Source organism: Temnothorax nylanderi, unplaced genomic scaffold, assembly GCF_030848795.1.
Source record: "Temnothorax nylanderi isolate EJ_2023f unplaced genomic scaffold, tnyl_v1.0 TNYL_tig0117_pilon, whole genome shotgun sequence".
Lineage (NCBI taxonomy): Eukaryota > Metazoa > Arthropoda > Insecta > Hymenoptera > Formicidae > Temnothorax > Temnothorax nylanderi.
Window position 1 is genome coordinate 527,842 of NW_027249179.1, and position 25,429 is coordinate 553,270.

The 25,429-nt window shown below is 42.4% G+C and overlaps 1 protein-coding gene across 1 annotated transcript in view; it reads left to right on the plus strand.

Moving 5' to 3' along the window:
* Neo (ZP and PAN domain-containing protein neyo) overlaps positions 1-1,526 on the plus strand; it is a 66,275-nt gene extending 64,749 nt beyond the window's left edge. Inside the window, exon 5 of the mRNA XM_071712920.1 lies at positions 675-1,526. Coding sequence (XP_071569021.1) covers positions 675-1,241 — 567 coding nt within the window. The 3' untranslated portion in view covers positions 1,242-1,526. The remainder of the gene's footprint in view (positions 1-674) is intronic.
* The last annotated feature ends 23,903 nt before the right edge of the window (positions 1,527-25,429 follow it).

Below are 25,429 nucleotides of genomic sequence, written 5' to 3' on the forward strand. Positions count from 1 at the left end.
CTAACGGTATGCGGACACGACAAAAGCTCCGAGCGGCGAAATCGTTGCGTTCCGAGGAGCCATTCGGCACAGGTGTTTATGTATTATCCGAGGCGACAAGTAACGGCGTGAAACAATTGGTTACGTGACTTGCAATCCGTCGAAAGGGACCGATGGAGTACGAGGTAGTTCGTTTTATTACATTCCACGTATCGAATTTCCTGTGCTTCCCTGAAATGAATTTACACGCCGTGTCGGAAATTAAAAAGCAAAGATCACGACATTCGCTTATTTATCATCATTATTGAGCATCAAATTTAGAGAAAATTAAGATATAAATCTTTTACACCTCGCCTCTCTCTCTCTCTCGTAAATTAAATCAAAATGTTTAGCTTAATATTCTATTAAACTGAACAAGCTATATGCGTAAACATCGCTCTTTTAAATTTATGCGCTTCCTAATGCTGCAATAATTTTCTACTCGGCGAAAAGGATTCAAATTAATTCAATTCGTCCGAAGCAGTAATTTATGCCGCTGTCTTAAATTGATTTCTCGCATTCATAAAATCGTAAAGCACTTCTATTAGCTCCGTAATTAGATATTCTATGATTTGTATAACGCTCTCGTCAGTAATTTCCTTTTATTCTTACAAACTCTCAAGTTACTTATCTTCTTTCTCTTTTTTGTTTTACAGATACTGCTGTCGCACTTTGACGCCTTCAAGTTCCCAAGTTCGGAAGTGGTGCAATTCCGCGCTCTGGTCACCCCGTGCATGCCGACCTGCGAGCCCGTGCAGTGCGATCAGGAGGAGACGACCGGTGAGCTGCGCTCGGTCATCTCCTTCGGCAGACGCCGTCGCCGTCGTCGCTCCACCGCCGTCGGCTCCCAGAGCCGCGAGGACCTCCTCCTGGTCCAGTCCATCCAGATCACGGACAAGTTCGGCTTCGAGCGCGACGGTAAGTCACCGAACGCCACCTCGGCGACGAGGGACACCGTTTTCGTCGAGAGCGAGGACATATCGTCGACAATGGGGATGTGCATCAATCTGGGAGAGGCGATCGTAGCTGGCACCGTCTTCCTCGTCGCCCAGATCGCCATCATAGCGGCATGGACCTTCACCTGGCAGCGACGCCGGCAGATGCTGAAGCACCAGGAGGCGCTCTCGGTCTCCGTTTCCGTGCCCGGTATGCACTCCATGGCCGGGCGCACCGACAGTCTCTGTAAGTTGTACGACGGCGGATACTCCGCGCGTCGTTTCTGAACGACTTCCACCACCAGCTCCCCACGGTATATCGTCAATCTCGTCTTCCTGCGTATAAATCGCTATTAACGAATCTTTGGCTGACTTCACATGGACCTGTGAGTTCTCTCAAAACCGGTGCGTGCCGGCGCTAAGAGGGTCGTGCGATTCGTGTCACGATTCTCGAAGTGATCTACAGCAAAAGTAACACTCTCACGCGGCTCTCTCTTGGAATCTTTCTAAAGAAATTCAGATGGTTCGCTACTTCGTACTTATATATACAAAACTTCTATGAGTGTACCGCATTGCGAGGTTGCAGCCAATATACGTAGCTTTTAGTGGAGCATGCCCTTTACCCACCCACGCTTACCTTGTAGAAGGGTGGAAGCTTTGCAGAGGCGTTCTACTAATTTCAATTAGATTCGGTTAGATGGGCAGATCGCGGAGTTTGTCTAAACGCGCGTCGGGATAGACCGATAGAGGGACACGTTCGTACGCTACGATTAAAAAAAAAATGGAAGCAAAATGATCGCTGCCCATCTCTACGAATGTTCTCGTATATACATTATTAGACACTATTACAGACGCATCTTCTTTTTCGTCCCAAACTTCATTTCCTCGCAGCTGACCCAACGTAAGGAAACCGATCGACTTCGCCGTATCACTTGATCGAAGTTGCTCCTGCATCTTCGTCTCCCCGGTTTAAAGTGGCATAATTACACGCTCGTGTATGCACACGTGCTGATAATGCCGGTGGATTACTGAACGAAATAATTAGGTGCAATTGCGCTTGATTACTCGCTACATCTGTCGCTCTTATTGAAGGCACAAATATTAGTGTCTTCGAATCGACATTTCTGGTCAAGGTCATCGCGGCGAGCAATGAAATCGTATATATCATCAATTTCGTCTGTCTCTTGGGTGGCCGGTTATTTCGTGGAAGGAGGAGCAAGGTTGCAATTACGATCCGTACCGGCAACCTTTAATTAGCGTAACGTTCAATGTCCAGGTGACCTTCGTGCGTGCGCGTACCGTCGTTCGTAACGAAAATCGACGCCGTCCAAAGGGGACGCTTCTCAGAAGAGCGGATTGAAAGAGCGCGATAAACGGGGGGAGAAAAAAAAGGAAAGGGGAAGCTTTCTCGTAATATCGTGTCGATACTTAATCCGTATCCGATCTGAGACGCATACCGAGAATCACACGCTTCACGCCGAGGCTAAATCGATTTCTTACTTTGTTCCGTGATAAAAGTGTTCCGTCTCGCCACACCACTTCCGCCGGTAAGTAGTTGATAATGTAACGGCCGCAAAAATTCGAAGCCGCGAAGAGAGTAATCGATTTCGCGCGCGCGAGTTCGGTCGGTTTCTTGCGCCCACGTGCATCGCCACGCCGCAGCAGCCACCGCCGCCGTGCCCTTTTCCCTTTCGCCTTGCCCTGCCCTCACAAGCTACTTTTACCGTCCCCTTTTTTTTCCTCTCTCTCGAGACGACGTGACGCGATGTGGGACACGTCTCCGACACCGATGTGACTCTGCGGGTGATGGAGGTTGACGCGTATTCGCGTATACGTTGACTACCGGCATGGCTACCCGGCATGGACTCTAATTAGCATTGGGAATTGAGCATGATTATGCAGACGTGTAGCGTAGGATATCAACGGTTACGGCGCGGCGAGGAGCTCGAGCGGCGGGCTAAATACAGATACAGGGATGAAGGAGGGAAAAGGGATTTGAGACGGAACGAGAAACAGAGGTAGGACCCAGAAACGTGGTGAGCTCGGTGAAGAGGGGTAAAAGGTACGTGCGCAAAGGGGTTGGCGGAAGGTTAATTGCCTCTTGTGGCGTCTCGGGGTTAAGCTAAGCTTGCGGGGGTAACGGTTGATGGGGTTGAATCTAGGTTCGAGAGTAAAGGGAGGGAGAGGGAGAGAGATAGAGAGAGTGAGAGAGGGGGGAGAGGGGTAGGATCACATCGAGGATAGCTATCTCTCCAAAGCAGAATCACGTAACCTCGACCCCCTTCCGACGTAACCTTAGTCATGTCCCTTATCCTTAGCCATCCCATAGCGGCCAGGTTAATTTACGTCGTGACATGTGAGCTTATCAATTCGGATTGACATATTCGAGCTGAGAGAGGCAATCAAAAAGATCAAATTAAAAAAGTTGATCGGTATGATTAAAAGAACTTCTTTCTGATTACGTAAGCAATAAAATATATTGCGTTCTCCATCGGTCCGCAATTCCATCGCCAGACATTTTGAGAAAATTCTAAAGGACAAAGCCGCGTCGATAATGTCAAACACAGAAAAATCCAGTTTGTAACAGTCATTGTACAACATTTTCTGTATGAACCGCAAATAAAAGGTATTTGTCAAATTCACATTGCTCGGCAAGCAGAGAAATAGAAAGAAACGAAAAGTCAGTTTCTGCAAATAAGAGATATATGAAATATTTTATAATTTATATACACAATACTTTCGGAAGAATGTCATAAAGATAATTAATCTGTATTTTAATTTATAGCATTTTATGATTGAATATTATTTGTGGTATAGCAATAGAAAATAACTGAATTTTCCGATTTCGATTTTATTTTGCTTTAAAGAACTTTAAGAAAAAAGAGAGAGATAGATAGAGAGCAGAGGATGTAATACACTGCAACATCAAGAAATACAAATCTGTTATCTATACCAGCAATATCGATTTCACCAAGGCACACAAGATGGACTTATAGGGAGATCGGATTAATTGCGAAACTTGAGGATTAAAATACACTCGTTAAGACAAACAAAGGAACCAGCGAGACAAAATGGGAGTCTCCAATCGTTCTGAAGTGTTTGCATTACAGTTAACCAAACTTGGGATTGTTCTGGTGTTTGACGTTTGCTTATCGCGTGGCGAGGAATCGCGATACTATACGAGCTCTGCTTTTATTCACGCGTCTCGAAAACGTTACGTACGTAAGCAACCGATCACGCGCCTAATTACATTGTGTCGAAAAAGTTAAAAGGACAACAGACGATGATGAGGCACATGGAAAAAAATTTTTTTTTTATAATTTAAACCCAAGCTATCGATTGAGCCTACTCAGAACTTGATCGGTTCAGCCGTTATCGAAATTCCATTTCAACTCGTCGGCTCGCATACACGATCCGTGACTCTTCATATACGGACGTGACAAAATTCTACTTTATTTAAAATAATATTTCAATATACTGATCTGTTTTAATTTTGAAATAATCGTATGCAGGATAAAATTTGAGATCGGAAAGGTTTTTCGGCACAAACAAGACACACAGAATATCCATTCGCGAATGTTTCGCGTCTATCAACTACGTTGGTTGCACGTGTAACTCACTGTTAACGGCTAGTGGTCGCTAACGCAACAACAATAGCCGACATCGAACGAAAAAGGATACAGAGCGGCAGAGAGCGCGCGTATGTTACGTCCATCGGAATTCCAGTGTACGCTTTAATTATTCGATCTAATTGCCATGGATATTGCTAGGCGCTGCGCTGCCCCGTACGAGATCCCGTCGACACCGAACTAAATGGAATTTCACCCCCTTAAATCAAGCGGCATTGATCCCGCAAGAGTAAAAATTGAAATGCAGAAAACGCAGGCGGGGGCGGCTCGTATTTTTCCGATGTGTATATTTCCGAAGCGCGATTCGATTACTTTCACATTACAGAAGTAACTGGTATACGCCGACATTCTGTGGCCTGGCCGGTAGCTTCCCTTTTCCCGCTTCACCGTTGCTTCTTACGCGTGATCCGCTTATAGAAGTAATGAAATACAAATAAATATAAATATATAAATATGGATATATATAAATATACGTATACGTACGATGATAAACATGCCAACGAAGGTGCCTACGCGTACAGTAAGTGAACGCGATGCATGACAAACTTATGGATTTTCTTTTTCCTCATTTTTTTTTTACTTCCTTCAAAGATAACACACTTCAATTATGGATTTACGTTTAAGAATTTTTTTTCGCTAACGCTGCGGTAGTATATCCAACCTGCTTGTGGTGAGAGGGTAGAGCCAATTTTATACATGTTCGACGATATTTTTGTACGAACGCAAATTGAAACGGTGTTGCGCGCGCGAGCGCGCGTGCGACGACGCGCCGAGGATGGCGCGAGAATGCGCCCAGGGTGCATTCGCCGTGCATATGTGGTCGCTGCGCGCAACGCTTTAGCGGTGTAATTTCGATACAACACGTATCACATGAGCGTATGGAGTGGCGCAAGAAAAATCTAACATTTGTTCGCCTCGCTGCGAGAAGCGGCCTTCGAGACGAGAGAGAGGGAGGGAGGGAGGGAGGGAGGGAGAGGGTAGACGGGAGATCAAGTTGTCTCCACTATAAAATGCGGGAACTCGGTGGAACGGATCCTAAGTCACTATACTTTTCACGGGGAAGATGTGTAAGATTTTCTCGCGCCACCTCGTAGACAGCGTGCATTTCGTGTAACACGATAACGATATGCGGAGCACTTTTCATCGACTTGATCGAACGCGTATACGCGCGGCACACCCCGCGCCGCGGCCGTGGCCCGGTCGCTAACGTTTGATGCCAAGTCAATGGAAACTGCCGAGTACGCGGAGTATAAGGATAATCATTTAATTAATTGTCTTACATTTAAAGAGCGTATACGATGAATGTAAAAGGAGCAATCATGTTTCATCAATATAATAACGTAATTAAGATTAAGTTAACGCGCCCCGCGGTCTCTCGGCGCTATGGATCGGGGCCGCGGAAGGCAATTGCGAAAGGAAAGATAATATTGGGCTCGAGGACGATCGCTCTCGATGATATCAAACCGCGCGCAATCCTGCAATCCCCCGGCCGGCCGACTTGGGTAGCCGCAAGCAATTCAACGCGGCCGGCGTCGTCGTTTCTGCGTGCAAGTACCACTCGCTTCTTCTTCTTCTTCTTCATCTCCTTCCCCGCCCCGCTCCCCCTTCCCCTGCTCCTCTGCTCCCCCCTCCCCCTCGCCACCCTCCGTATCGTCCATCTTAATGAGGGTTGTGTTTATACCCTGTACTTCTTACCGGGAGTATCCACGGAGTTTATAGAGATGTCGGTGCTTGTCCTCGAGCCTGAGGTGCGCGCGCCTGCTCCGTCGTAAGCTCGAGAAGCTCGAGTCTGTTCTGTACCATGACAAGCGTGTATTTCTGCTTTTCTCCATCCCGTGTACGTCTTCTTTTCTATCCGCCCCCTCGCACCCATTCTTCCTCCATTTCTTCGTTTTTCCTCTGCCTCCTTGCCCGTTCGCCCGCTCTATTGCCGCTGTTGAAGCGGCGTTGGAATCGGCCGCTGCCGCACAGCGCGGAACGCGGCGCGGCGCCGCGCGCGTCGGCCTCTCGCCAAATTAAACCATTTTCATCGCAAATACATACGTCACGTACAGAACTTACCCGACGATCGCGAGCGTTCTTATGTTATATCCGCGCACCAGCATATAATCGCTTATTTATTTTTTACGTTAACGTACATTGCCCTTCAAGAATACTCGTACCCTATCACGCCTATTTCCCCCCTCCCCCCTTCCCATCCACGACCACAGCGTACCACAACTACCGTTTTAATAATACGCCCGTCATACCGTCCACGCACTGAAACTGCTATGTAATTTAACGAATCACTCTGCTGACGTTAAACGTAATGCGTGCGTGTTTCTAATTAATTCCCATTTTTTTTCTACATTATCAAGACGTATCTTTCTCGCCAAACGTCGTATATGTCAGTACCGTAACACACACGTTGTACATAGCATATATGGTACAGAGAAAATAAACTCATTTTATAACGAAAAGCGTCGTTTTCCTTTCCTCTTCTTTACGGCATATGTAACTTTCCCCCTCCTCCCCTGCCCGGGTTGTAAGGCTACGTTGGATTCCAGCCAACGCTATATTCCTACGTGAGGAAAGTCCTTGGGATGACTCGCGCAAATGGAGAAAAGAACAGCGAGGAGAAAGTAGTTACTACCTGTGGCGGTGGTATGACCAAGATCGGTGTTGACGAAAATAATCCATCTGTCGTTGGCAAATTATTTTCACACGTACAAAAAGAAGAAATATCTTCTTTGCAAAGAAGATTGCCAAGTTCTTAACGAGTCGTTATTGTTAGTCACGGGCTAACCAATTCGACAAATTTCATGTATGAATCATTCGAGAAAATTATCCGATCGATCTCTCGTCGCACAGGACGTTAAATCGAAGATAAAGGCTCCTTCATCGGTGGCGATGGAAATAAACTGGTAAGTTCGTGTAGATATCACGATCAATGTATCATGATGCGATGATGTGATATGTTGCGATGACAAGCGAGCGAAAAGGTAAGATATCTTCAGTTATAGAAAATGATTTGCAAAATATATTTCATTGTGCGACTAATTTTGCATGAAAATTCTTTTTTTTAATCTATCCATGTCGAAGTATTATAAAACAAAAATAAAAATAATTAATATACAGCTATTTTTTATTAATAAATGTTTATTATTATTATTATTAATTAGAAATGTATTAATAATTTGTTTAAAGTAAATTGTGATAACGCATAAAAGAATATGATCTGCCATAAAATAGACGACCGTTGGGCATTATATTTAATTATTTCATGGACGAGAAATCCATTTTCCTTTCATATAACTAGGACATAGCGGATATCACATATCACATGTAGCGTATAATTTTAAAATGAGATGCCTCAAACTTGAAATTCACGTGCTTACAATGCTTACAACAGCGTAACATAACTGATATTCTATATATGTGCATAAAAGACATATTCTACTAATAATGATCAAAAAGTTTGGATGTATAGCAGCCATGGATCAAAACTCTATACTGACCAAGGAAAATTAAATCTCTTCGTGACGCTCCAAGTTTCAAGCGCGAGGCGATTCGCATCGGAAAGGAAGGAGCCGCGGGTGGAAGAAAACCCGATGCATCGCGAGAATATAAGGTGCGTCGTGCTGCACGAGCGAAAAGTAGACCATGTAAATGTCCAAGATCACTGGTTTCCAGCATCCGCTAGTTGCACTTCTGCGGCGCACGATTCAATAAGCGTGAGAATCTTGTCGAGTGGTCGCGAGGAAGAATATTTATGAGAAGAATATTAATAGCCGCCGTTTTCTCCCGAGTAACTCCGAGGGAGACGTAGCCGAGAGAACGACGAAAGAAATATGATTTTCTCTCTCGCATTATGAACAAAACCATCATCTAAAAGTAGATGGAATGAGTTAACTGTTTCTGCAACTCGGTCTCAACCTTTAAAAATACACTGTACAATTTACGATTACAGGCGCAATAAACGGTCAAGTCATGCTCGTGAAAAGGAATAAAGGCGAGAAGGAATAAATTGACAATTAGGTTTTCGCGAAGGATAAAGCGCTTCCTCGTTTTCCATTCTTTTGTTTTCTTACGATAAAACAAGTAAGTTCAAGTGATTTCGTAATATTTTAACCAAAAAAAATATATAATAAAATATTTTAATTATATAAAATTTAAAAATAGTTTGGAAAGTATCAGAATATAATTGTGTCAAATTGTATTTATATATCGAAAATAATAAGAACATGCAAGTTGTATTAGTTAAGTTTCCCAGAAAGTTGTAATAATTTTTCAACTATTCCACATATGCTACACAAATATCTATCAGATTAGATATTATAAATAATATAAATCAATAATTCAGAACTGTCTCTTCAAAAATACTTAAGAAAAAGTTTTTAAATCTATAGATTGCTGATACTTCTTTACTTCAATGATATGTAATTTAAATATTATTTATTCAAATATGTCTACACGCGTGTCTCCTTTCTCACGAGAATCGACTATTAAATTGCGTTGAACAGAACTTAGATCTTGTTTCAAGACAAATACCATTTAATTTTCTTACTTGAATCGTGATTATAAATATCCTCAAGATCAATCTGTTAAATCACATCTCGAAATTGATTTTAGCTGAATATAATTTAAGCTCCACCATAAATACGGGTCTTAAAAGAATATCGTATGCAGAAAAGTTGAAGCAATCGAGTATTTGCCTAATCGTATCCCGCCGTGCACAGTCAAATGTACGTTAAAAGCGACGAGAAACTTTACTCGGCGCTATTTTGCGTAGTCTCGCCCATCTAACATAATGTCGCTTCCCTTTCGCAGCGGCGCGCAACTGCAGGAAAAAGAAGACACTATATATTTTCTCATCTGGAAGTCGTGCCGCTGCTAGTTTTAAGGCAAGCTCCGCGAGATTACCGATGTCTGGTGCCCAATCGAAGCGCGCTCGCCGGGAGGCAATTTATCGCGCATAAAACGAGAGCGCAAGTTGCCCAGGTACGATTCGGCGAGTCCATTCCGCGGGAGTCGACTATGTTAATGAACCGGATCGAGATAATGCCGCGCCGCGCGATGCCGCGCTAGTTTACGGTTCTGCTAACGCGGCCGGAAATATATAGCTATCGGATGACAGAGGCGCAGCGCACGGCGTTATCGATCCCAAGTCCGCGCCGTTTCGCTCGCTCGGCTCGCTCGCTCGCTCGCTCATCCATTCGCAAGTAGAAACAGAAGAAATATATCGAGCGAGCGCTAGTTGGGTGGCATAAAAGTCTTGATAGGTTCCCGATATTTTCCGGATATCTCGTACCGACACACGACGCTGCCGTCGTCTTCGTCGTCGTCATCGTACGATAACGGAACGGCTTCGGTCGTACGGTCTCCTTTGCTACGTGACGCGCGGAAGGAAGGCGGAGGTGGCGGCGGCAGAATTTCCGGCAACATTTGCCGACGGGAAGAGGAAGAGTTCGCAACCGCGGCGAACCACTGCATGTAGCGGGAGAGTGAGGAAGAAAAATGGGGAATAGGATTGCACGAAAACACGAACGCACTACGTACGGAATGGCGTTTCGAATCCCTGGCTAGAACGGCGAAGATTCGTTTTTCACAGCGGCGACATTGTGTCGCTGCGCGGAACGTCGTTGTATTTATTCCGCCGTGGAAAGATATCAGCGGCGATGTCGGACGCCGGTATACGTAGCAATTACGCGAACATATTCGTTTATTGGCCAATCCTGAATTTTTATTCGCCTGATTATGTCTACATTGATCGGTCGCGATCGGTCGTGTCCGAGCTATCATGGCGTTCTGATTAAAAGTTTTACGTGCCCCCGGCTGAATGGCGACCCATATAAAACGAACAGTTGTTTCCGTATCATTGTGATCGATTTAGTTTCAATATAGGTATCACATAATAATGATAAATCTGCAAACTTAGAGAATAAATTGTGAGAAAATACAATTTCTCGCCAAATGTAAGTATCAAAAACCTAATTTATATTTCTGTATAATTAGTTCATATAATAGTTTATCGACAAAGATAATTTTGAGCTTGTCTTATAACCAGCAGCTGCAGATAAAACAATATATAAATTAAAATGGAAGCAGATATTAATTGCAACAATTGCGATAATTAATTATAGTTCTGACAATTCGCATTGACAATCGACGTACACGACGTATGCGCATAATAAAAAAACAAAGGATCTCTATAATTGGCAATCACGTTCTATTCTAACCGGATAGTGTACCAGCAGAAAAGTGACGTGCACGCGAGATCATCAGTCACCGCGGTCCGGGCGTCATCGTGAATGAGAAACTCCGACTATAAGACATCCCACCTCGAGCCATTTGTCAAAAGTCGAGACAGTCCTATCGAAGTGTCTCTACGAAATTATCTGCTGGCGGCGCCGGACCCACGGGATTCCGGACAATCTGTCCCGGTCGAATTATCCAACATTAACCCCCGGGTTATCGATCTACCGAATGTTCGCTACTTCGCGAACATTCGCAGTCCATTCCCGATCCTCGTGCGATTTCGACCAAGTATCTCTTTGCTCCTTTTCAAAACGGGTACTCTCGTAGCTAAGGTTCCCCCATACTTTACGATCCGCCTTTTCTCCAAGTAAAACAGTATATAAATCAATAAGAGATTATTCAACGTGAAAATGTAACGATTAAATTATCCCGCTTTAATGACCGGTAGCACATTTGTAAGAAAATAATACAGCTCAAGCCGTTAAGAACGACCTCATTGCAAGAAGGAGAAAGATGTATTCTTCGATAAAGGATTATGTGGCGAAAGTCATTTGATTCCGAATTCATGGCCTATAAATGTTCCGATATCGCTTCTAAATGCTCGGTTGCTGTCGTACAGCTTAGTACGTGTTTCAAAGATATAGCCCAATAAATACTTCGTAATTCCTTACGGGTTTTGTTTTTCCCGCACACACAGGCGCTGATATATTGCGCGCGATCTCTCTACTTAAAGTGCGTCTCTCGTCTCGCGTTTCGATTACATCGAAAGTTGTAAACCAAGTCGAAATGTGCATCGGGCGATCAAGGAAAGTGGCAGCGGCGTAAATAGCGAGCGGTTTTGCCGTCGGAATGTCGATGCCGTGATCGGCGAGGAGGTCGAAGTAGCGCGACCACCTCGAACGGGCGAGGTTGCTTCTCGCTCATCTTAGCCGGGGTCTTGTGCACGGTCGGGTTAGGTAAGGATTGTTGCGCGGCATTCAAGCAAGAAAAGACGACAAGCAAAACGAATTGAGATGGGAGATGTGACAAGAAATGGGAGCGAAATCTGACACATGAAAGACAGTGAAGAAAAGCAGATAAAAAATATATATATGTAACAACGAATCAAAACGATGAACAGCACATATACAGACAGTCATGTACTTTGCCATGAATCTTTTGAAAAGCTGCACGACTTATTGTTAGCCTTTCAAGTAAAATACATGTAATTTACAATGGAACGTATATACGTTTAAACTAAAATCGTAAATTCATCGTTTACTCGCGAAGGAAATGAAATTAGTGCGTCAAAAAGTAATATTATTTATTTATTGCAAATTATATAAAGGAAAATAACTTCTATAAAGGGTGAAGGGACGAAGCTCTGTTGCATTAACAGTTATAAATTCAATTATGCTATATTAATTGTCAGTGATCATATATTTATTACAGTAATGATACCAAATGATACAGTAATGAACTATATAAAGATAATCTGCAATATCGGTCAACATAACTAAACATATATGTAAATAGAGTTTTGATACTGAACACAGAATACTGAAATTGAGAGAATTGAACTGTTGATAAAATAGTAGACGTATTGTATTAGAGTTTAGTGTTTGGATATACGAAACACACATATTGTTAGAGCTAACTCCCATTCGCATGGCACATATCGCGCAATAATTGTTCCTTTCTTCGGAACACCCAGTTATATCCAAACATAATGACTAGCGTTGTCAAATAAACTCAATGAAAACTTTTCTATCTTTCGATAATCTTCGATTCAACGTTCCACCAATTATCTTCGATACATCGAACTGTTCTTTCGCATTTTTCATGTTATTCAACACGGATTTTCTTGATGTCACAGTAGAAAATATTAAGATAGAAATTAATATTCTTTGCGTCAATATAATCCTAATTACATTTATTTCATTATTTATCTTCATTCAGTTAGATTTAGATGCGAGTCTAAAACATAGAAGTTCCGTAAATTTCCTTTCATTTCAAGCATCACGAACTCTCGGGCCATTTTTTTCCTTCCCGACACTTATACCCAGCTTTCGTATCCTGTCCTTCCTGTCCGCTTTTCGCTCGAATGTCTACCTTCATCTCCCAGCCATCCTTCCAAGAGCCAATCCGTCTGACTTCTCGCTGCACTCGTGAGTCTCAAGTATTCTCCCGGTTGCAGCCACGCAAGCCTTATTCAGAAAGATCTCCTCGCTTGTCCGTTGACTGGAAATAGTTTCGTCGAATTCAGCGGGCTCTCCTGACTTAATGCGATAAAATCATATCAGGAAGTACTTGGAATAACCAAACAGTGACTACAAGGGAGAAAGATTCAGGAGGCGAGAGATTATTTTCTCACCACGCTCAGCCGTTCGTATGATGATCTAGTGCGTCAATGAGACACTAGCAAAATACTTAGATAAGGGGATTATCTTCGACCGCCGCCTCTGTCATAGAAACATGTTTGTCGATTGTGACCCAAAAGTAAATAACTTTTCATAAGCGTTCATTGTCTATGAGGTGGAAGTAAGAACCCCCATTCAAACTTACCGACTTTGATTCGGACGTATATCCGCACTCAAAGCCAATTATGCTAATGGCCGGTTCAAACTTACGAAATTAAATTGGTTTCGCAGACAGCCAATTTCAACTTGCCGACTTTTGGGAGAATATCCCCCCGTGGTTTAATGTAAACTGCCATCTACCATTCGCGGCGGCGTATAGTAGTTCACAGACTAATTATGAGATCCCTTTACCCCGGTGTAAATTTCGAAACCTACTAATGTACGCTGTCACTTGTTTGTTAATTACCAATAAATCTCTGCATATGCGTATGATGTATTAATCGTTGTCCATGTCTTCTGCATTTAGTCCTTAATCCGATAATATAATGCGTCATGATTTAATAATCTTCGTAAATAATTCTGAAAAGCTCGAACTTTACTCTGCATCAAAACATTTTTCATTTGAAAAATGTAATTTCATAATATCGTAATTTCCCTGCAAACTAATTGCGCAAATTTGTCATAATAAATGTTTTTTTTCTCCTTTTCAAATACAATCCCTTCAGTTGATGTCGCACTGGGGCAATACAATTAATACTTCAGCAACGTCTCTGAATTCGTAATAATTAGTGCCTTCAGCTTTTATTAGAAATCGGAGCATCTTCGAGAGATTATTTCTACAGCAGCTGATTTCCCGTGGGGCACTAATCCTATTATGGATCGACAACTTTTTGTTATCAACTCAGGAGCATCGTCCAGCTTACGGAGGAGACTACAAATAAAACTTTTCCAGGCTATATTTGCGCTATCCGGATTAATTATACGCAAATTTTACGAGTAATATTTAATTGTTTTATACTAACTCCATAGATTATTATTTTAATATCTAGCTGCGAGTGTTGCAACATATTCAAATGTGTAACGATTATTGCTACACAAAGTTCGTCACATTATTAAAAAGATATTGTTCAGCTTTCATTAATCTCTAAAATAGCACATATCAAATATCGATTTATAATATATTATACTTTTAGATTGTTTCTGTAATAATGTATTCTTCCATCCTAATTTTTTGTATCTGTCTTATACATTCGCAATGCGTTATCCTTGTAAAACATAATTTCGGAAAACAAACGCGATTTTCGAAGACGCAAACTCACGATGTCGCATTAAGTGAGTTCCCAGTTATGATCACCTAAAGTTGCCGCACGGCACGCTCCACCCTAAACTTCGTTCTCTCCTTTAGCGAATTATGTAAATCCGGAAGCTGTTGCTATCCGTCGCACGGCTGCGGACCCCCGTTTCTTCTTAAAACTAGCATTATTGCAGGCGCAAACGTCTTTATTCGCGACCCAAAGGAGTTGCTTATAAGAAGAAAGCGATGAGCCCTTTCTAAGGAGATGAGGAAATACTATGGAAACTTGTAACTTCGTTAACTCTATGTTTTTCAAAGTAACATTAACAGTGATTTCAATGCTAATTACGACTTTAGTTATATAGTTATAAAATCCATTATCTCCGTGTTGCCGTGTGTACGACAAAGACATTTTTTATTTTATAAAAACTTTTATACAATATAAAATCACAGGCTATTATTCCATACACAACAATAATAATCCATACAAACGGGATAGACAAAACGTACAAACGCATTTCTCATCACCAAGTGAAAGACCAGAAAATCTCGCATTCTCGATAAACGACTGGACTAACCTGGTCGAAAACGCGTTACTTCTGATCGCGATGTGACCAGAGAAATCGACCAATGATACTCTTTCGATTGCGGCGCGTTCGGACCTGATGCAGTCGCTTTAATAAACGGCGATCATATCGGCGAACAATATCCGCGTGTGAAATATAAAGAAAACACGTAGTTGTAACGCTCGCCGCGCCAGTAAGAATTATGTAATTGCCAAACGGCGGGAGTACAATAATGACACATGGGCCAATGATAACATTCCGTTTCAACGGATTGTCGACCGTTCCGTGGGGATGGCTGGGCGGGTACGTGCCGGTCAGGGGATACACCGAAGGGAGGGCGAAGGGATGCACATAGAGCATGGCTCAGGGGAGAGTAAAAGAGCGGCGAGGGGGCCGCTAGGGGTGGCTCTGGAAGCGGAACGGGGCCTCCGTAAACGTGCAAGCGCCAATGCAGCATAACGACACAGCCAAATGGTTCGACCATTACCGCGCCAATATTACCTGCTCAACTGAATTATTGTGTCGGGCGGTCGCGCGAAATATCTGGCATCGATATTGAATCGGTGTGGTGGTCGACTGGCGTTCGAGGAAGGGGAATGAATAAAGGGAGGAGAAGAGTAACGGGGACACGGGGGTACGCGGGAGCAGAGGGCAAAAAGAGCCTGAGGAGCAACGAAAAAAAAAAGAGTTGAGTTTAACGAGAAATGATCTTTGTGGAACAAAATCCAAATTTTATAGAATAACTTTCGATAAATTCCATTCTCAAATAACGCTGCCGATAAGCGAAAAGGAATGAACGAGCCGCTTGCGTTCGCCCGCGCTGTTTCGGAACTCTTTGTCTTCTGCAACCTTAATCGGCATTTAATTATCGATCATATAATTATATCGACAGTCTCGTTCAAGAAAATATCTGATAAACGATAGAATGATAATTTATTTTGTTTTACATCATAGAATGTTCTTGGTAGTTTGTCCTTCGTTCTCGGATGCACCTATTTTCATTAAAATTAACAACAGTCGATTGGAAAATGAGAAAATAATGTCGAGCTTAAAATGTTTGCTATTCGGTTAATTCGTGCGATCGAAAGAGGACAGATTGAGCGGACGGAAGCACCAGAGAAAGGATAAACGAAAGAGTTATTCGTACACTGAGAAAAAAATGTTTTGGATTTTAGTAAATATTAGTTTGCATACAACTGTGACTCCATTTATTAAAATAAAGAAAATTTTCCTTTTTATTAGTAGGATTTTTTTCCTAGTGAATACACATATACTAATAAAAAGAAAAATTTTCTTCATTTTAGTAAATAGAGTCACAGTTGTAAGCAAACTAATATTTACTAAAATCCAGAACATTTTTTTCTCAGTGTAAAGTGACTAACAAAGTAGGATTAAATAAATTTGGCATGCGTCAATTTGGTCCATTAACGGAATGGTGCGTGGACAATTCTTCATATTTGTTTCGCGAATGATGTTTTTCGACGGTGGATAGGCTCGGCAAATGGAAGTAAACCATGAACCATATGGAAATCGGATTATACGGTGCGTAGTCATTTTCTGTGGCATGATGCTAAAGTTATTTGGCAGGATACGCAATACCGGATATATCCCGGGAAATAGCTGTTTATTACCTGCATACGAATTCCCGCTAATGTTCATTGAATTCATTTCAGGGATGGCTATCAATTATAGTAGCTGGCGTGGCTGGGAGAAGCGCGCCGAACAACGGCCCTCCATTTCGAGAACAAATAGTGACGATTATTTGTTGTCATTATCACGTATTGCAATCGAGAGCTGTCTGTCAATTTGCACGGGATTTTGTACACGACGCGTGAAGCGCTTAAAAAGAAGCGTCGAGTTCAGTATGGAAAAATAAAAATAATAAATCACAGTTATAATGTCGCCACAGTCAATTTTCAATATAGTTTCAGTGTTACGAGAATCAATTATGACGCATCAGTATCTTGCATAATTATTGCAATTTTAGTTAGACCTGTTATCTATAATATTAATTAATTAACATTAATTAACAATAAATATAGTCTTTCTTTTCTCTCTTTTTTACTGCCTCTCTCTCTCTCTCTCTCTCTCTCTCTCTCTCTCTCTCTCTCTCTCTCTCTCTCTCTCTCTCGCTTCGCTATTATTAATATAATAAAATAAAATGATAATGCTTTTATACAGCTCTGATAAAAAAAAACGACTTAAAATAATTATATAATTACAAAAAGATAAAATAGCAGAACTATTGTTCTCTCGACAATTTTACTAACTTGGCTTTTAAATTGTTCCTCCATGAGTAATCCTCCATGCATCCTGTTCAGTTCTACTATATACATTTATCAAATGTAAAAATTTTTAATATTTCGCAAAAATAAATGACAAATAGGCATCTAGCTGAATTAACTTAATGAAATAATGAATAAAATTTTGGACTTAATAAAATTTTATAAGATGCATTTAAGAAACGACGCCTGTATTATCCGGGACTATTATACTATTACTCAATCGGACGTTTGGTTTATGGCGAAACACTTCGACGCGTTGTCGAGCCAGACAGGAACATCGACATGAACTCCATCACCAAGACCGGATCCCCCGCAGCTCTATGGCTAGCTCTTGGCCGGCTAATGCGATTGTTATTACACATATTATCTCTGCGCGAGTAATCATGTTTCACATTACCATGGCTCGTTCCCCCGATCAGGCAGTCTCGCCTGAATCCCGCTGTAGAACGGTGCCCGTAAGGACGACTTTGGAACGCCCACTCATACGCAAATCACCATTCGCAGAGACGTGTGTGTATTCTTTCAGCGTATTACTACAGAAACGGAGAGTGATCAAGTCGCGCGGTGTAGTACACGGACCGCGCGGGTTCTTTGTACGCCAAGGGCAAGCGATACCCGGCACGAATGGTTCCCTATCGCGCCGCGCAAGTAGTTTTACATGCTACGAAGGCGTGGTACAGATGCGCCCAAGGTAAGTTGTAACATCATTTGGAGATTACGAAATAAAGGATCCCACTCACTCGGAGCGCTTGATAGAGTGCTGAAGCCGGCAGCTACTACAGGAGGTCCGTATTATCTTCGAATATTATCGGAGCTTTCGTGCTTTCGAGCTTTCGCTCGGAATTTCGTGCGTACACATAGATTTACCTGGGAAACTAAGGATCGTAAGGAAGGCTTATAGTCGTTATTCGAGTCTCGAGAGCGTGAAACATTTAGAATCGAATTTAATATCTTATGTAACGCGGATGGTTCAATAATCACATTTTGATGAGAGATTGATTGAATTGAGTTAAGAACCGAGATGAATTATTCACGTGATATTTAACTTGATATTCAAGATTTAGAGATTAAAAAGTACCGATAGGCGATAAGAACATATATTTTCTATAGAATAAATATTCTACATCACCGTTTCTGATTTATATTTTGTTACACATCAATTTCTGATTTATCTAGCAACTACAGTGCATCCTTATATTGCAGCTAATAGAATAATTATTTTAATTATAATTATAATAAAATACACGCAGTCTAGTTTATTTCGATAGAAAAATCGAAATATTTAAACACCGTAAACAAGTTGATATTAATATTTCTTTATATCTCTTTAATCAAAGACATAAATATTTGTCAAGAGATAATACAAATATTTTCACGTGCTTATGTTATAATAATAATTCTTATAAAATCGAAAGCCATTGTTAAAAGAATATACTAGTTAGGAACTAATAATATTTAATGTCTGTCAAGCAAACTTGCACCTTCGCGTTATCTCTCTCAGTATTAATCTCATCCATTTATAGAAAGTCCCCTTCGAGTAAAAAACAAAGTTTAACGGGTGATAAAGCAACCGATAAGCGACGAAACGTCAGCTCTTGGGAACAGCTTCATCCAAATTTAATTCCCACGATAAGTGAAACATCGATAGTTCCGCGAAAGGAGTTCCGGAGCTTCGCGTCGTCGTCGCTTTTTATTATCGCTAACTTCGCCCCGCCGAACTTCGTCCCTCTCTTTCGACGGGATATACGATCTTATTCGATCTTAAGGTGCTCACCGGGAGCTATATCAGCATCGCTGCCCATCCTGATTATCCACTTGCAGAGATCGAATCGATTGAAGGGAGCCGCGCTCGCATTTTTCCAACGTTACATCCCATTACCGTGGAAGCGGTGAAGTGCCTCGGAGAGGGAAACTGCAGATAGTCGTAACGAGATTTACCTGGTAGAATGATAGGGTTCAGGGATGCGACACAGTCAAGCAGTCAACAGAAAAGCCGATCCCGGAGAGCTTCTTCTATGAGCGAGTTATTACGATGATACAATCAACCTTCGTAATTATAATTATACCGATTTCTAATTATGAAAATAAATTATTCAATTACAAGATTGTGCGCGATAAGCACAAGAATATCTACAGTAATATAAGCAGATGCAAAACACCAATTCATGCTAATTGAGTCTATCTGATATATCTGTTTTTTTTTTCATTCTCCTTTATATCATAGAGTTTCGATGCTTGTGGCTTCAAATTGGTACTGCTATTTTTAATACCGCAAACCGTTATGCATTGTATGTATATACGGAGTATTTCTCTTTTTCTCCCGGCAATATCATTTTTCTCTCTCAGCGCATCTTCAATCACTAAAAGCAACGAGCTCGACAATGCCGGATATCGAGATCAGTACGTTAAATCGCATACTTGACGGATTCCGCGCAGAAACGAATTGTGCCTGTTCGGTCGGAATGAACTCGATTCGACGAGGATCAAGGCTGAAGCGACTTCCGAAATATGGGAAAATCGGGGAAACTCGAGCCAGTCTTCTCCCGCTTCCACGCCAACGCGGCGAAACCTGTGCCCGAAAATTTCGACAAGAAGCCGCGTTAAAGATTCACCCGCTCTCACGTCGGCGTCGGCCGTATTAAGGTCGAACGGGCCACTTTGCGGATGGAAATTCGAGGAATATACACGTATGCATACGTGGCTGTACATGCGCATATTGACTCACGTCTGAGAACACGACGATAAATTCCTCATGACGCACGTATACGTACGGCCTACTTATTTATTCCATATATTTATGTATTTCTTAAAACGCATCTCAACATGCTTCCTTCTTTTTAAATTGCGAAAGAACAAAATGGAGAAACGTTTTCCTTCGTTTTACTATGCTAGATCATAAACGCGTTCGCGAATGAGGCTACTTAATAAAGAAGGCCGCAGTAAACTGACACTTTAACCGTTATCTTATGTTTAATGCAATCCGTGCCGACGACGACGCGACGTATCGACGATTAACGGACGAAACAAGATTTTAATCGGAATAACGGCTTGCATTGTTTCGTACGTACAATGCATGCAATAGTAAACGTATATATCTTTTACTGCTAAGAATGCGACGTGAATGGCACAATTATTTACATCTCTAGCATGAATATCGTAGAGGAAAATATGAATTTGGCCATAATGTTCGTGTGAAACTTATTTTGTACCGCAGTTTTACAAGGGATATTTTAGAGAGTTTATAACGTACGTCGCAAAAAATCCATTATGGTAAATAAATGATGGTTCATCAGATCATTTGTCTCCGAAATTATTCTGCAAGATTCAATATAGGCTCAGATGTCGCTCCCGGCGAAGATCTAATCAGTATTGGAATATAATTTTAGTAATCTTGGTAATCAATCTTTCCCTGTCCTGACTCTGAAGGATGACATCGTGGGCGTGTTCATGTGTAACATATACATACACGCACACACGTACATTCATGCGTACTATTCTCCCGGTATTAATTAAACTTAGTTAACAAGCGGCGGGTATTATTGCAGATACAACTGCGCGAAAGCGCGAAATCGTATTTAAGTCGATGTGTCGCTAAGTGAAAAGGAGAAAGGAAGAGAACGAGTTCACGTTGGACGAGGGAATATCCTCCTACGGTTCTCGAGGCGAAGATTCAAGGTGAGTGCACGGCGGCGATTACTTGGGCTGGATGTCTACCATACGAACAAACTTCGTCAATTCTGTCTAATTGACCCCCTCGTACAAAGACCAAGTTTCCCGGGAAGTGGCGAAGTTTCGAGACGACATCTTCCATTTGACCCTGGTATAACCGCGGCCCGGCCTCGTCACAATAGCGGTGTGTGATGCGTACCGCTGCGGAATCTGCACTATCACGTTTCCAAAACAGCGGGTATCGATCGTCGACGTGCGTTAACATTAGGGGCGACCTACGGGTTTACCACGCAAACATCCAAAGAGCGGGGTCAGATTTCCGGCAACAACATTTCCTAACATATGTAGGTCTTCGATTCGACCAATGTTATCAAAGTGTCGAGCACTTCTATAGTTTACGTCGGCATATATAACACGGCAAAAAATTACTTTGGAACGTATAGTATACTTATTGTTGGTATACCTATTGAGGTTTGCGGAAGCTAAAACGATAAAATGGCGGGCAAACCGCGCTTATCGGGAGACCGCAATTTCTCTGGTCGTTGGTTTCTCTTTCTCTTGTCATTTCGTACCGGTAACTCAGAGTGGTCACGTAGACAAACTGTTAATGGAATTAATAGTTTCAACCAGAAATTTACTCGAAATATCGAGACATTACCGGAGACATGTAACCAATAATTAAATCACGGTCAGCTCCCGAAAGGCTGGAAATTATGTCTCGCTGCGAATGCAACATTCTCCGAGTACTATTATTCGCGTTTAGAGAGGGATTGTGTATGTTATTACTCTTGCAGTCGTAATGAATGACGTTTCGAAATATCAGTTTAGAAATTCCTAACGCGGTTCTACATTGATTTACGTTTATTGTTAGATCCAAATATTAAATTATTAATAATAATATATTAAAATTTATCTCTCAATCTCTTTAACATATGAAATATAAGTATATATTTACAATATTTTAATTTAATTGCAAATGTACATATATTTTCCTAATAATTATTATAACAGATTATTATATAAGTTTTCAATTCTAATTATTTACTGATTATTTAACATTTTATAAATATTTATTAGATATATTTGTATCAAGCGTACAAAAGTAAAAACAGAAATTTCACCCGCAACATCTCAAACTAAAATACATCAAAGTTATATAAGCGAATTATTCATATCGTCTATTTTGTCATATCATTTGATGTCATGCTGCAACTTGCTACCCAGAGATTTGTAACCGCAATCATTTCCGCAAAATACACGGTGCGGCTAGTTCATAATTCCCTCGAGGAAGAGACAAACATTTCTCTCTTTCTTGCAAGTTTTCTCATCAGGTAATCAGTTACGCTAAATACATTGTTACTTTAAACCAGCGAAGAACGATCCTAAATATTAACTTTCCGATTCTGGTGACATTCACGAATGACAGTATTTAGCGGTAGTTTACCAGCAAAAATGTTCGTCAAATTGCAACAAACAACGATGGTAACTGACAATCTACCGATATTAACGTGTTGCTTGAAGGAGATAAGTTTAGTATCCTACCTACTAACGTTTCAACGAATGCGCGAGTATATGTACGGAGGGAGAGGGGGGGAAGGGGCACAGAGGAATCATCGGCGCGTGACAGATTCATGCATGGGCGTTTTTCAATGGATCGATTAGATCGACATGCTGTCTTATTTATATACGCCCACACGCGCACCCGTTCGGCACGCTTAAATGCTTCTACCTGGTTTTATCGATAGCCTCTTGAATTATGGTACCACCCACTAACAGCTCTCGATCGCATAAATTATTCAGTATCGATTCCGCACCTGTAATGGAACAAATCAGTCCCCGTGTAAACAAGATGGGTCGAATTCGCAGTCGTTTCGCGGTTAATTCGACCTCCCGCGATTCGAGGTAAACACGCTAATAGAATAATTTGATTCTCGACATCCATATCTCTTATCTTTACAGCTGTGTTAATTAACGTCATATATACTTTTAATTTTTATTAACAACGATACCGCAAGAATATTTTATATACACACACAAAGACGGAATAAAATCGTTATCTTTGAAACAATGCTAATTAGGGAAGAAATAAAGCAGTGGCCAGTCAGAACAAACAACGAATAAAATTTTACGCGATATGAAAAAAATTCGAAGCTACTAAAGAAATCTTTACTAATTATGTACCTATTTTTCTTCAAAATCTACAGCGTTAATTTTTTATCAATGTAGAAAAGAACGGACAAACCAATTATATATGAGATACAAAGGTACAAAGAGATATATCACCATTTCTTTCAGTCCACGTCGGAGTGAAAAATTTACGAGCTGGTGTGGTGTCGCGTGCGAGGTCCCCGCGCGCTCTTTTTTTTCAATGGGCGACAAAACCGCAATCGACCGTATGCACACGTGTAATTGGGCCTGTGTGACGGTCGTCTCGCGTTGTTTTGTCCGCAGTCTACTACCTCGACCCGTTTGCCGGTCGTGCCGAGTGAGCCCAGTGACGGCGGCGCGGCGCGGCGATTGCATTCAATTTGCATCCGACAGATAAAAGGCGCGGTTAACGCGGTTATACAGCGGCAAGTGAGGGGAGGGGGAGGCGAACGAGAAAATCGGTAAACCGATATTCCAGCAATAACAACGACGCGGGCAAGAAGCCGTCGCGTTGCCGGAGTCTCGCTGCAACCTGCCTTCAATTCCATCCCACTTCAGCTACATCCTGCTTTAACTACACTCGCCTCTCCACCGTGGGCACGCCCTTCCCGGTGCAGGCGCGATGTACCCTCCGGTGGTGAGATGCCGAGGTTTGAGTTTATTATGATTATGAGGCGAGCGCGGAGGTGAGAGACTCACGACTCTCGAGAGACCGGCTTTTCTTCTTCGTTCTTCCTTTCTTCTTCCTCCTACTTCTCGTCCACCTTCCTTTCCCCGACCCCGCGTGCCTTTTTCTTTCGCTTTCTCGTCCACTGATTCAAGACGTTTCGTTCCTCCGCCGTATTGTGAACGTATAGCCGCCTGAGCACCGAAGGATTTCCTTCCTCGCGATACTCCTTTTTCTCTCTCCTGCTATCCTGCTATCCTGCTATCCAACCGTCGGTTTGTTTCCATCCATTCTTTGTTTGTCCATTCAGAGTCTTCGGCCGCTAATCGCAGAGGTAAAATGAGATTCTAGGAAGCGGAATCGAGGATGCGCGCCCCGACGCCCGAGCTACTCTTTCAATGAACCGCTTGCGAGCATCCACTCTCCGCGGTCTCGTTTTCAATGAGGGCGCCGTAAAAAGTTCTCCAAGTGCTACCGTCGATGTGTCGGGAGAAGAAATTGGGGTACGAGGCGGTAGCAGCAGGTAGCTAGTAGCGCGGCGCGAGAAGGGTCAGACTCGTGAGTCGTGGAAACTAAATCTAATCGGGAAAGGGAATAGACCGAAAACTAGCCCCAAGTTTACGCTCGCCGCTTTCACCGTCTTAAACTCGAGGCGAAATGTACTTTAACTCTCGCGAAAGTTAGTTAATTTCTGAACGTTTTCATAGAAACACACAGTTCTCGGCAGATTGTATACGGGATTAAATATTATTTTTGCTCGTGTTATTTAATTAAGAATCGCGTGTTAATTCGTAATATTTTTCAGCGCGCGGCGCTATATCGCGATGAATAAATCAATTGATCGCTAATTGAAATCCAGCTTTCAACCCGCAAAGTGAACCGATTTGTATGCAGAGCGGGGGAGGGGAGGGCGACGTCAGCAGCTCGCGTAGAAAAACAGGGTACAATGCGAAGTGTCGAGTCACTCGACAGTGGCTCTTTATCCCGGGATCTTAAGCCACTGCCATTGCCATTTCCTTAATCCGTCGCGCACAACCTCGCGAGAGAAAAAATACATCTTTGTGTTGCACCGCGGGCGGAATATAGCGATAGGAACCCGAATAGCTGGAGGGATAGCATGCGTGGACCACAGCTTCGATTTCGATATCCGCGGACCGTCGTCGCTTTCAATATCACGGCTACCGCCGACGCTACAGGCCTCGCGCGATGGATGTACAGTGGGCTTCGTAGAAACCCGGCGCAACAATAACGATCGATCGGTAAGATCGACGATGACGGTGCGTGTGTGACGCGAAAAGAAAAAGGAGAGAAAAAAAAGAAGGAGAAGAAGTAACGAGCCATAAGGAAAACGGTGCGGCATCGATACAGTTACGGCGATTCCCCCTATGGGGTTCTTCTCTCGTTTGCCGAGTCATCGTCATAACATATCGACGGCATCGCATCACGTATGTTATACTCGAAACAAGACTCGTCGGAAGCGAAGCGTCCGAGCGCGATAAGTCGTCGTATACGTATATAATACACGGTTCAACGCGTTATCGCTTATTTTTATCGTACCGTCGAAATGAAGAGGGGCACAAACGCGCGCGTGACAACGCACACCGCGCGACTCCGTCGACTCATCATCGTTCCCCGGCGGGTA